At 44.8% G+C, this 13,961-nt stretch overlaps 1 protein-coding gene across 1 annotated transcript in view; it reads right to left on the bottom strand.

Moving 5' to 3' along the window:
• Positions 1–13,961, bottom strand: part of NCAM1 (neural cell adhesion molecule 1) — a 40,033-nt gene that overhangs the window by 11,510 nt on the left and 14,562 nt on the right. Inside the window, 3 exon segments of the mRNA XM_042832136.1 lie at positions 3,663–3,843; positions 4,546–4,670; positions 10,359–10,361. Coding sequence (XP_042688070.1) covers positions 3,663–3,843; positions 4,546–4,670; positions 10,359–10,361 — 309 coding nt within the window.

Genomic DNA, 13,961 nt, shown 5'->3' on the forward strand with positions numbered 1-13,961 from the left:
TGAGGGCCGTACATTTGAGCCCACTTGCAAAGCACACAGAGGAATACGGGCGCTCAGTAGGATTCTCTCTGGCAATTTTGCTTCCCTGCTTTTACTCTCCTGGCTGACATTTGCAGGCAGGGCTCCAGAAGCTCTGTGCTCAACACAGTGGTGATCAGCACCAGATGTATCAGCAAATCAACAAAGATCCGGTTGGGGCTTTTATGTGCATGTGTGCATGGGGGACTTTTTTAAAAGGCTCTCAATACTGTACTCTCCTACGATGAAACAAGCGAGCAAGCAAAAAATTCTTCCTTTACATTCATTAAAAAGGGCAAATTCATTACAAGTAACAAAAGTTGTTAAAGATAAAACACTCGGTTTAAACCTTTCTTCCTTGTTACAAAATATGAACTCTTTCAAATGACACAATTTTTTTCTTCCCCCCCTCCTGAACTGATGGGATCCTCTGAACCAAAGTTATCAGCTTTCAACACCTCGGCAGGACCCAGGCCTCTTCAAGCAAATATTGCTTTATTTTAAGTTTCTAACAGAGCAAAAGCAGAGTCACTGCAGAAAGAAGCAATGAAACAAAGGAGGACGACGTTGATGGACTTCCCAAGGTCGCTGCAGGTGCCAGACAATGGTTCCCAGGAGGGGAAAATATGGTTGTTTAAAAAGCAAATTTGGTGCATGTGGCAAGCGTGGATGTTTCCCGTGAGATCCAAGGTGACATGTATGACGACAGACATAGGAAAGGAATAAGGGGAAAAGGGGAGGGAAGAAAGGACGAGGAAGAAAGAAAGAAAAAAGAGAGACAGAGAAAAAATAGATAAAAAAAAATTAGGTCATAAATATAGAAAACATAAGAATCAAAGGTTTATTTAATTAAGTAAACTAAAATGGCTAAAGGTTAGAAAGAAGCACAGCACATTCACAGCGACAAAAGGGCCAGGTCCAGAAGCTCAGCAAAGTCCAAAGCTGCAGAGCAGAGTTCAAGGCAGGGGTTACGAGGTTAGCAAGCAAATGGGATTCAAAATGATGGAACAGAGGGCTCAGCGATCAGCACAAGAAGAAGCCTGTCTGATATTTGAAAGGACAACACTGCCTTTTCCAAAGAGAAAGAAAACAGCAGCAAACGATCCGCCTGCCTGCCCCGTCCTGTACCGGGGCTCACATGACAGATCTGGGTGAGTAAAACCTCTGCAGATGGGAGGCCTGGGAGCACGGCTGGTCCTTCCTTTCAGCCTTCCAGCTGCCTGAGAACTGATCTGATGCGATTAATTTTTGTTAATTCTCTCACCCTTCCAGGACACTGTGAAAACTCTACAGAGGTGACAAAGCAAAGTAATGCACGGAGCCTCTTCGCCGCTGCAATCTGGTGTAGCAGCCTTCATGTCAACAGAGCCCTATGACTGCGTGTCAGAGAATCTAGGCTGCCCTCTGGAAGTACTCTGTTGAACACTGTTAGTTTGGAGAAAGCTCAGGGAACCAAAGCATCTGGAAGAACCTCAAAAGGCCTAATAAAAGCCAAAGGTCTGAACAAAATGAAGCAAGCTAGAGAAACAAGTCACCAATGCAGCACAAGCAGCAGCAGCCACTTCCTTGCACCATGCCCTACTTGTTCCTGAACCAAGACAAGTTCTTCCCAAGAAACATCTGCATTCATTTGCTCTGTCAATCCTGCGCAAGCTTGCAGAGTGAAAACAACCATTTTTCAAAGTGCTTCCAGCATTTCCAAGTGCAACACTGGAAGGAGCAAGCTGAGATCCTGACCTCTCCCATGCTTTACATCAGATAAAGTGAGGAGTAACTCCTGAGAGGAAACTGCACCCATGAAAACAAAGCGGACATTTAAAAAAATTCTGTTCTTTTAAGGAGTCTTTTCCCACGTTTCTGTGGCATTTAAAGGGTTCAGTGGAAACTGAGATTATTGCTCTTCCCTCTGCCATGGACTACAGCATGAACTGTGTATTCCAAAGGAAACAGAGTTCCCAGAGATTGCTAACACCCTAGGCAAGACATCCCAGCTGTCCCAGGTACCCTTTGGTACTCCACAAGTGTGCAACAAAGGCTGACAGAGTACCAGCACAGAGAGGAGCTCTGCAGTGTGGAAGAAAAAAACTGCAAATCAGTCCTTGGAACTTTTTCCTGAGGAGATGCACAACAGTAAAGGAACGCTCTGTCTGCTGCTTACTCTCTGTGCTCTACTGTTCTAGCCTGTAGTTAAGGCACTCTTTGCCAAATTACCCTCCCCTTCCCCTGCCTCATTAGTCACAGTTGTCCTTCAAATATATGAGAGTAGTAAGTAGTAGTAGTGCTGCTGAAAATGAGAAAGATGGTAAGTTGCTTAATGAGTTACGGAGTGTCGTTCCAACGCAAACTGCAGCCCTGTTCAAACACACTTCCCAGTCTTTCTTTTGCCCCATTCTCTCCCCCTCCCCATCCTCATGCTTGCTGCTGTACACATCTTCAAGCCCCAGCCATCCAGGTCACTCATTTGGACGCTCAACAATGCTACCTGGCTTGACTGAGTGGAGGTTCAGCACACAAACTGCACCAGCTCTCAGTTGTTTGCTTCAGACAGGACAGGGGCATGGCAAATTAAGGATTAAATTCTCAATGCGAAGAGAGGACTGATGAAAACAGATAACTCTGAACAAAAGCACAAGACTGACCTAAGAACTTAGAGGACAGAACACAACCGAATCACTCCCTGCAGCACGGACTGTCAGCACACTGGGCACGGAGCTGCTTCAGTCGGGCTGTGCAGTGAGGACCTGACCTGCAGTGTGCCCATCTGCCTCCAGCCAGTCTGAGCTTGAATTTACAGCTGGTCCAGCAATTCCAACCCTCAGGTTTGGGGTTTGTTATTAAATGGTTCAAGACGACACCTGCATAGCAATAAACACTGTCTGTCTTTCTAATGCCTGCCAGCAAACTGTAGGATTGCTGGCACCTTATAGGGCCTGCTTGTTTCTCATAGCATTTATGCTTTTACCTCACTTTTTGAGGAGAGAAGTCTGTCTGAAACAAGTCTCCAGCAGCATTCTGATGCACTTTGGTTACCATTCTCTAACTCCCTGCCATGACATGAAAACAATGCTACTTTAAAATTACGTTTGTTTTTAATCTCCGTTTTATTTAACGAAAACTCTTTGGAGAAAGATTTCCCCTTTCTCCCTTTATGACTGCTAGCAAACTCCTTGTGTCTTTTTCCTCCAAAGGCTGAACTGGATGGACAAATGGGCAGTAAGCAAGCACAAAGCGGGTTTGGAGGGGAAATCTGAATTGTGAAAAGCATTGCACCAGAGACATAAGTGGTCCCCTTCGCTTTAGTTTAAGTTGTGAATCTTTCTGCTTTCAGAAAGCCTTTTCTGTCCACTGCTTTTCACATCTGGCAATGCTGTTACCCTGATGCTAAAGCCACCATTCCCTGCGTGCAATCAGACAGCTCTGCCGTGTTGCATTCCTACCAGTGTACTGCTAATGCTGTACATACCTTAATGTGTGCTACACTGCAGGTATGTACGTGGCAAAAATCAAGCTTTAGATGGGTAACTAATTATGATAATGGCTTTTAAGCAAGCAAGTTGTCAGGGTTACTCAGGCACATTAAAGGATGCAGCACTGTTGCATTAATTGGAAGCAGAAAACAATGGTAAAGCTTATGATTGCCATACCTGGGATGACAGTAGGCTGAGCAGATGTCCGGAAAGCATAGTGAGCAGGTTTGGACTTCCCTTGCTGGTTTTCAGCTATCACATAAACCTCATACTCTGCATTCCAATCCAGAGACTTGAGCATTACATGGTCACTGCCAGAAGGCAGTCTGATCTCTGGCTTCCATTCTGAGGAATGTTTCTGCAGGACAACGATGTGGCAGGTGGGGATGCAAAACAAACAGCACAACGTTAGTGGTCAGCTCTGAGAGCAGGGTAACAGCTAACTAACAAAGGGAAACGCAGGGAGGGTTCTACATAAAGAACATTCTTATAGCCCTTAGAGTGTGAAGTTGGATCTTCTGCAAGACAGACCCAACTCTGACCTTGCATCTGGCCTAGCTTATCAGGACTGTTCCACCTGGCACTGTTTAAGACTTTCAACAGGGCATGCAACCAGCAGCTTCATGATTCCTGCTCCAGTTTCAGGAAATGCAGATGTTCATTCTGCCTACGCTAATTTAAAAAAACTACTTCCAAGGTACCTTGAGACAAAGGCAGAGTGGGGTAGGCTAACAAGCTGTTCAATCTCTGCTTGAATTTGGTTTTGGTTTTGACATTACATTCTGTACATTCTGTACAGATCTACCTGCAAGACCACAGAACTGCTCGGGTTGGAGGGGACCTTGAAGACCACCCAGTTCCATCCCCTCTGCCATGGGCAGGGCTGCCCCCCACCAGCTCAGGCTGCCCAGGGCCCCATCCCACCTGGCCTGGAGTGCCTGCAGGGATGGGGCACCCACAAGATCTCAGCTTCAATCTGCTAAGGTAGCTGCTTGCATAGTGGTACATGAGTTCTGAAGAGGCTACAGGCAGACAAGGTTTAAGCATCGGTCATACTTACAGCTTTGTATTTGATCAGGTAATGCCTGATTGGGGAGCCACCGTCATCCTGCTTGATAACATTCACTTTGATGGAGTTTCCGTCTTCTCCCATCTGCCCTTCCAGTTTGGGTGCACTGGGTTCCCCTGAAACAATGGTGGATTTATATTTAATTGTAAAAAAGAAATTGTTAGGAAAAAAGTACTCAAAGCCAGAAAAATACTTCACTACATCGTACTGGCCTTACTCAGACACACCTGCAAGACCCAATTCTGCTTGCATTTGGTAGTTTGCTTCCACTGATGTAATTTATCATTTTTGCATATGCTGAATGGAGTCTGAAGTTAAGTGAAAAAGACACCATCATTCCATGAGAATACCCTGGAGCAAAACCCAGTTCTTCACTGTTTCTGTTCCAAAATGCCTGTCTGAGTCATCTGGAAAATGCTGAGTTAGAGAATATAGCAAGCAGGCAGGATTCTCCTCTACAACATGGATATAAGAAGCATTACTGAGAACCGACATCCTTGTCACATTGACCTTGTTTGCACTTTGCATGCTGTTTAAGTTTTATAGCCCCTGGACCACAGTGACCTCACTGCTGTGGTCACTTGAATGGGTATGAAAAAATGATACAAGGGCAACAACACTTGTTTTCACTGGTTTACCAAATGGCAACAAATACGGGCTGGAAAGAATGTGACCCATTTCATCATTCTGTAACAACCACCTTTAAAAGAAAAAGCCATCCTTTCCGAATTTGCACCCCTGACATCAGCAGGAAATTGAAGTTTCATTCTCTTCAGGGCGCGCTGATTTTCATCCACATCCTTTTCAAACCATGCCTCCAACTGCCCTTTCCTCACCAGCTCCCCCATAACCTTCACACACAGCCTGCAGGATGGTTCCCCCCTCACACTGCAACTTCTCTCTGTCACCTCTCCTAACAGAAATCAAACCCACACTTTCATTGTATGTTCACAACATCGCCTTTTCACAAATAATGCAGCTGACTATTCAACAGACAAATTTTCTCCTTCTTCTTAGCCTGGGAACTCACTGTGAAACAGACATGTCCACCTATTTATTTGCTTCTGTGGAAAAGGAAACCCAACAAACAACCACTACAACATATGCATCAAATCAGCAAAAGAACTGAGATGAGAAAGAAGTGCTGGTCTCTCTTTTAAGAAATGGCACAGACTCCAGGAGCTCAGATCCTGCTTAAGTTCAGCTCCTCGATGCCTGCTTTGCTCCATTCCATGCAAGATGAAGGCACGGGTTCCCTACATGGATCCAACTTGAGGTTGCACTTGGAGATATTATCTCAAAAGCACTGAAACATAGCAAGAACTCAAATGCAATCAAAAATCTTGCTGAAGCTTGCCAGGTTGTTTTGCAGTCCCACTGCTTCAGCCATGAGCTCTGGGCTTAAAACCTCTTCAGGAACTTCTGAGCATTTCAGCTGTTATTCTCTGAAGGCTGATCTGCTTCACGTCTTTACACGTAATTTGAGCAAAACCAACACTGCAATTGTTTGTAAATTAAAGCTTTCAAATCACCTGCAGTTGGCACTTCCAACCAACTCCTAAGATTAATTGCACTCTGTTGGTTGTTCTCATTACAGGCTCATAATGCTTACAGTATTTTATATATCAATTAAGGTGGCTGAATGTTAAAAAGCAAAAATAAAATCCCAACCCAACAAACCTCCCGCACCTCTATTTTGCCAATCAGACTTCAGGCACTTTAAAAGCATTTCTATTTGTTTATCTGAGTGTGTTTTACAGCTGGCCACAAGAAAATCAAATACAGAGAACACAAACCTCTGTAGAGGCCTGTGAATGACAAGCACACGCTTTACCATCCTAACTCAAGGCGACTGACTTATGGCTCTGGCAGAGCACCTCTGTCTTTACTTGCAGAGCCACTTGTGATTTGGACAATGTCTCTCTTAAGCACATGCTGACAGACCCTTGGAGAGCAGTGCAACACACAATTAAGGGATGGATCGACTGTAGACAGATCCCCAAGAGAACAACACCCGAACTCTGAAACCGTGACACCTGCAGCTTCAGAGCCTGACCACAACCAGGCCACCAAAATCACACTGTGATGTTAAAGCTCAGCCCATTGCTTGGGACAAGGCTTCTCAAACCCAGTTCTGCTGTTGTACTAAAAGGGAAAGGACACAGTAAGGCAGTACTTGCACTGAGATCAACACTGGCCAGTAACACCAGCTATGGCTTCTTTCAGCCCAACAAACATCCCCAGTTCTAAATCTATTCTGCCTGGATATGTATTCAGCTGCTGATGGAAAGCACGTGCAGCATTGAACTGGCCAGAAAAAGGTTAATCTTCCAATATCTTTCAAAGCTGATCCTCAGAAGTAACTTGAAGAAATCCTCTAAAGAAAGAAATCAAGTAGAGTTGGGTTTGTTTGTTTGGTTTTTTTTTGGTGAAACATCTGTAAGAAAAATGCAAAACTGAGACTGAAGCAGTAGTTTAAGATTAATTCCATCTCCTTAAAGGCTGACACATGCTCCAGCACCAGCTGTTCCAAGAAGGCATTTACAACCCATGGATGCCCAGTTCTTGGATGTTAGAGACACTCACTGGTGTTTCACAAAGCAGTTACTTTTCTTAAAGCCATAAGGATGGAATGCTCCTTTTTCATCAGTAAGCAATGACCACATCTGCCACCTACTGTACAAAGCTGGGGATCTGTCCTTCTGTGAGCTTACTGAGGCTGCATATCTGAGAATCTCTTCCCAAACCATGCTTCTCCTGGAATTATGAATGGTGAAAGCACGGAGCACATCACAGACTGGAAATCAAATGTGAACAGGTGAGGTCTGGATGAACAGAGGCACCTCACTCAGGCATGCTGAAAATACCAGATTACAGAAATACCCCCAAATCATCTTCCTTCCCCCAATCCTAAAAGAAGAGATCACTGCCAAGGTTACTGTTTTTGAATTCTGAGTTGAAGAAGCTGTTACTGGAATAACGCCCAACAGCTAAATGGAAGCAGGAACAAATGTCCTGCTTAACGTTTTCCTCATGCAAGGAACCAAATCCCAGCAGCACAGGCCATTATTCTGCCAGGCACCGAGCTGCATGTGCTGAAACATTCATGAGCAGCAGTGCTTGGCTTCTGCCTTACTTTGACAGACTCGATAAACGACTTCGCTGATAACAAGACAGTGTAAGATCAACATCTCCTTCGTGCTCTTTCCCATTTTTATCTCAGAGAGAAAATTATTAATAGGTAAACAGATGTTGAAGTGATAAGGGAATACTGTACTTAAATAATGCGACCTCTTATCTAACAGGACTAGAATTTTTTTCCAGTGATTGAGTACCAAGACTAAACTGGGAACGAACATCCTTTATAAAGATGCTCATTCCTGATACAAAGATTTTCAAACTTTGAGGTCCTGCTGCACTTTACATGCAGCCATTCCAAGCAATAATTGCTTTCACTGCTGAAATTTCTTCGCTGTGAGCTGCATGGTTTCTAGCTCCTGATTCTTTCTTTTCCCCATGGCTTAAGTGTGCCTCTGCTTCAAGAAAATCCCTTCTAAAAGGAGAACATGGAGCATTCCTGACTGCTGAAACAAACAGCTGCAGCGGTGCGAAACCTGGTAACGAACATTCTCCTTACATACACAGGATTTAATTGACCTCAATCAAGAAGATAAAATCCAGATACAGGGCTGAAAAATTAAAAACGGGTTAGTGTGTAGTTTCAAACAAAGGAGGAAGAAGTTTAGTGGGAGGAGTTTAGTCCAGCAGAGTCAGCATCTCTACAGCGAGTCAGTGTCAGTAGCTGAAGAGAAAAGACTGTCAGCTGAAGGTTAGAGAGGAACTCATGCTCACAGGACATGCATCCTCGCTACAGGAGAAGGGGCTGAAAACAAAAGTGCTTATAAAGGTGTGCTACATGCCTGGGGGGGGTTCTCCCATTTACACTGAGCCTCTCACCACCTCTCTTCTCTCACCAAATGTGGTCTTTCTGCCCAGCTACTGAAAAGCAGGTCAATTTGGTTACCAGACAACTGCAGCACTGGAGACTAGGAGCTTAAATCCTTGTCCAGCTGGCAGCAAAGGACAATTCTGCATCCTTGCTGTGCTCAGAGAACACAGCTGCAAACTGTCTGCAGTTATTTCTGCAATACGCAAACAAAAAGCTGATTTGCGCATTTCTGACTGCTGTGTAAATGGGATTAGATTGTGATCTACAGAGTGTCACAAGTTGAAGCTAACAAACACATCACAGCTATCGAAGTCTCCACAATAAATACAGCCGGGGGAGAAAGAGCAGGTAGAAGTCTGCAGAATGTACACAAGAGAAATGAGTATCAACAGTAAGAAATAAGGAACAAAAAACATAACATGCAAAAACGAGACAACCACGTCTTCAGCCCTCCAGGATTTTGCCTAGAGAGGGAAGAAAACCTGGAAGAGGGGCTGCTTCGGTGCATGCAGTCAGGCAGGAAGGTTACTGGTGTTAGTTTTGTTTTCCTGGCAAATCCCTGCTCAAACCCTGGCCTGGTGGTGGTCCACGACAATCAGGCACTTCAAAACTCATCGATTGAGGGGAAAAAACCCCAAATCCTTTTGCTCCCTGGATTGCAAAGTGATTTATTAATGGGGGCAGCAGCAGGGCTTCCCCTCCTCTCTTCAGACTGTGCACAGAGTGGTATTAAGTGAAGTTTTCAAAAACACAGTGTTACAGAAAATATTTTTGCTACCATGTCTTAGAGACTAATTTCATCTCCATGAGCTGCAAGGGTCAATCATTTGCTTCTTGAAGTCACGGAAATCCCCAGTTATAGGAGTTCAGACCTGGATTAATTCTTTTGCCTGGCTCCATGTCATGGCGTGGGAGGGGTGAGCTGCTCTGGCAAGAACAGTGCAATAATACCTCATGTATTTACTGCTAAGTGTAGCTCCTGTCACTACTCTGGGTGTGCCTATATGTGTACATACAGCTTATAAAAAAGTGTATCTCCTGCACTAGCTGTGGTTTTGTGCTTGACAGATTTATTTCTTACATCATAACGTGACATGCTTAGCAATAAGCACATCTCAGAGATAAGGAACGTCTAATCGTCTGGATGAGCTACTGAACATGGACAGCATGAATGTATGTACACAGACATACAGCATGGAGTTAAAGTATTGCTCAACAAGAAATAAGGTGATTTGCATCATCTGAACACTTTAACTCACAGTTACCCCAATAGCATGCCGTTGGCACTCTGCTCCCATAAGATGCAGAAGGGTTTTAGCCATTGGTAATAACGGCAGATAGTTTTTGAGCATTACTTGGATGCTGACTGTAATTCTGACAGGGAAAGAAGCAAATGACTGAGCCGTGTGGGTTCTGCCTTTTTTTTTTCCTCTCTCAGACGGCCTCAAGTTGGGGAGGTTCGGGTTGGGTGTGAGGAAAAAGTTGTGCAGCAGTGGTGGGGCAGTGGACAGGCTGCTCAGAGGGGTGGTGGGGTCACCGTCCCTGGAGGTGCTCCAGAGCCACAGAGATGTGGCACTGAGGGCTGCGGTCAGTGGGCAGTACTGATGGTAGGTGGGTGGTTGGACTGGGTGATCTCAGAGGTCTTTTCCAACCTCAGTAATTCTGTCCTATGAAATTTCTTCAAGCTCAGTGCAGACGACTAAAGTTTAGTTCTTCACATGCAGACAGCAGTGAGCAACTTCTCCAAAAGGCTGCAGAACGATTTTGGAGCCATGGAATTTGGAGGACCCTGGTCACTGACCAGAGGGCATCCTCCCCCCAAATCTAGGCGACCAATCAGAACAAAGTGTTTTACCTTCTGTTCACCAGCGAGGACGACATCATCAGCACCATGCAAGCCACATGACAAAGGCACATGATAGGCACGGACATGATTGGTTGAAAGGAAAGTGGAGGAGGTCACATGAAAAATACAAAAAAAATTAAAAAACTGATGTAAACAATGGGCAAGGGAAAAAAATCAACAACAGAATTACAGACCAAATAAAATAGGAACTGAATTAGCCAGTATATATCAGAAACAGTGGGGAAACAGTCAAATTGCCTGGAAACATAGGAATATTAAAGCGCTGGGTTACGACCCTGGGAACGTTAGGCACAGCTGTGTCACTGCTTATTAATACCAAGTCAGGGAAGGAACAAAAGTTACTCAAGAGAAGGACTGTGGCCCAGAACTTGGACAGCTGAAGGAATCCACAAGACTGTTGGAAAGAAAAAGGGAACACATTGTTATTCAGAAGCAGTCCAGGCATCAGAGGTGAAATGGTCAAAATCACAGCCCACGCAGTTCAGTGGAGACAAAACTTGGCATTTCACATTGACGTGTTCTCCCCTCTGCAGAAAGAAAGGTCTTCCTATTTATTAACGACAGCAACTGAAAAAGGAAAATCTACAACGCATTGCCTTCCCAAGGACAGGGCTTTTGCCCAAAGAGCTGCGAGCAGGATTTGGTCAGACTGACAATTGCCACCCCAGGCACAGAAGCTCCATCCAACATATTCAGGAATACTGATGAGTTATGTGCAGTGATTTCCACTGGTGAGCTCAGGTGTGCGAGGGTTTTCTCTGCCAGTGAGGAACAAAAGGTGGTGCACTGGAAGCTGACTAAGACAGCATGAGGATGGCAGCGACTGCTCACTGAGATGAGAAACCCCAAAGACTGCATGACAGGAATAGAACAGAAAAACAAGAAAAAAACCAGTTGGTGGAATGGAGGACACTGCTAAATCCATGCACTGCCTCCCTTCCTAATTTGCTATCTGCTTTCTAGCTTGCCTTTTTCATGAGTGTTCCTTTGCCTCATAAGAAAGAGGCTAGTGGGTAAAAGGATCCACTCCTCCTAAAGCACGTCCTACAAAACAGCAACACAATATTTTCCCTCACAGTTAATGCTACCTCCCAGCCCCACAGATGGACAGCCAAAAAGGAGCATCTGCCTCCTAAAACATCCCACAGGTTATTACAGCCTTGCTACTTGCTTGCCTCTCCCTCTCCACCCAGCCCCAAAGTCCAATTAGAATTAAAAGCTCTCTTCAACAGTGCAGAACTGCTGTCACCTCAGACGTGTCAGGAGTTAAAGTTTGCCTTACTGACGCCATGGAAATAGAAGAGTGTTCACTGTGGTCACCAGCAGCTAGAAGTACAAGTCCTGTTATGTGTAAGAGCATGCAGTGTGCCAATCATACACATCACTTTTACCTATTTCAAAGCTTCCTTCAGCAGCTCTAAACTAACTCTCCTCCCTCCCCAAACACAAAAGCAATCACACACTTCAAGCTTTTATTTTTTCCCATTTAGAGGCCACGGGCCATTTCTAACCCACGACACGTCCAACAAATGGCTCGTTCACTTTAAGGCCATGTCACAGACATAACTTTATTATTGCAAATCAAAAGAGAAAACTGGAGTTTGTAGAAATGATTAGTTGAGAACACACACATGCACCGTGTAAACCTGTGTCTTTCTGAACTGCTTTTTTTTGTCTTCCAGGACTACACGGCAGGTAATTGCTTGTTTCTCTACAGCATGCAACTTTACCCTTAGAGGAGAAATCCCTACTTCTGGGGGTGGTGATTAAAATTACACCATTTCAACATCTCCTCTGTGTCAGGAAGGTCTACCACTGAACTCTGTACAGCTAACCTAAATCTGATTTTTCACAATGGCTCTTCTGCCTCCAAATTCACTACATGATCCAAGTTTTATTCTCACAGACTGCTCAGATCCAGCACTGAAGTAACTGAACCTGATTCAGTATCAGAATGAATCTCACCAACAAGGCACAGAGCTAGCATGGAGGGAATCCAAATCCCACTCCCAGCTGAGATGCTGACTTCTTGTGAAGTCTCAGACACTCTCATGCAGGCCAGATAGGAGCAATGCTCCCCCTCCCTGCAGTCCTCTCTGCTGTATGATACTCATCATGTGCATCTTCTTTCAGCATCCAGCACTGAGAGCCACAACATGAACGCCTGTCTCTAAATTCGCAGTGAACACACCGAGGCAGGATATCAAGCAGATTATCTATTCCGTGCCCCTTTTGTGAAGGCAGCTTTACCTCTCAAAATCACAAATGGAAAACATTCCTTTTGGAAATGATCACCTTTCTTTCTTTCCCCTCGTTTCTTCTAAATCCCACTTATCAATTTTTTACCGCATGCTTGGCAGGACAACAGTAAGGAGAGGAGTCAGAGTGGAACCATGCTGCATTTAACAGCTACATGCTCACATAACAGATTAATGCCTGGTTCTTGGTTAACAGACAGCAAACCAACAAAGCCTCATGCCTTAATTCCCTTGACAGAAGGCTACAGCATAACAAAGAGCACTCTGGACCAAAGGGGAGCACTTCCCATCTACTCACTTGGTGGCTCTGTGCTTTCGGATGCAGGGAGAGGCTGAGTTGCTATGGAAACATGAAGGATAGATAAGACATGTAAAGGTGAAGCACAGCATGAAAATAAGTTATCAGAGGCAGGGAGCAGGGGTGAGGGGAAGGAAAGAGAAAGCCTAACAAAGAGAGAATGAGAATGACACTGAATCCCTATGGCAGATATGATTCACCTGGAGAGACTGCAGAACTGTGCTGCCCTGCCAGGGGAAAAGGAGCCAGCCTGCGTTGGGTCCTGCAGTGTGCCAGGCTCCAAGGGTCTCCACTGAGGCTTTTTTGTCCTAAGGAATTCTGAAGCTCTGAATCTAACTTCAGAGACAGCTACAGTGTTTCTGACTAATTTGGGCCCAAATAGCAACCTGGTTCATGTTGCCATACTGCTAAGCACTAGGATTCTCAAGAGGAAATATGGCATGTTTTGAGGAGGTAACAGAATGAAAAGCCCCTTAGAAGTGCTGCTAAGCAGCTCCCTTCCAAGAGCAGAAGACAGATTGTATAAGCACCAAATATGAGGATCACTAGGAAATAAGCACAAAGAAGAATGTCACTAATTCTAAACGCCCCGGGGTGAATGCAGCATGAGAAACCTGAGTTGTGATGATTTCGTTATTGCTCTACAGAAGCACCATCTGCTGCTGATCATTTCTCCCCTGTTTAGCTAAGAAACATCCTCTTTGGTTTTCTGTGCTGCGAGGATTTCAAGAAACTCAACCTCACACCACAAAAGCCAAACACATCCCATGAAGTGGAACACAAGTTGATTAGGAATCTTAAAATCAAAGGCCAATGATGAGAGCTTTCACCCAGGCAGGCTTGCTCTCTGCACCAGGTCAGCACACCTGGGAGTCGTCTGTGAGATTTCCCTCTCCTAGAAATCAAACCTGTGCTCATCTGCAGTTCCTCTACCAGGAGACCCAGTTCTTAATCAGGGGAAAACATCTGCATAGAAAAGAAGGAAAGCACCCAGGGATGTTAGGCAGATTGCACCACACTCAGTGAGGAGATGCA

Source organism: Centrocercus urophasianus, unplaced genomic scaffold (genome assembly GCF_019232065.1).
Source record: "Centrocercus urophasianus isolate 14NV4802_14NV808 unplaced genomic scaffold, USGS_Curo_1.0 seq_37, whole genome shotgun sequence".
In the NCBI taxonomy this organism is placed as follows: Eukaryota; Metazoa; Chordata; class Aves; order Galliformes; family Phasianidae; genus Centrocercus; species Centrocercus urophasianus.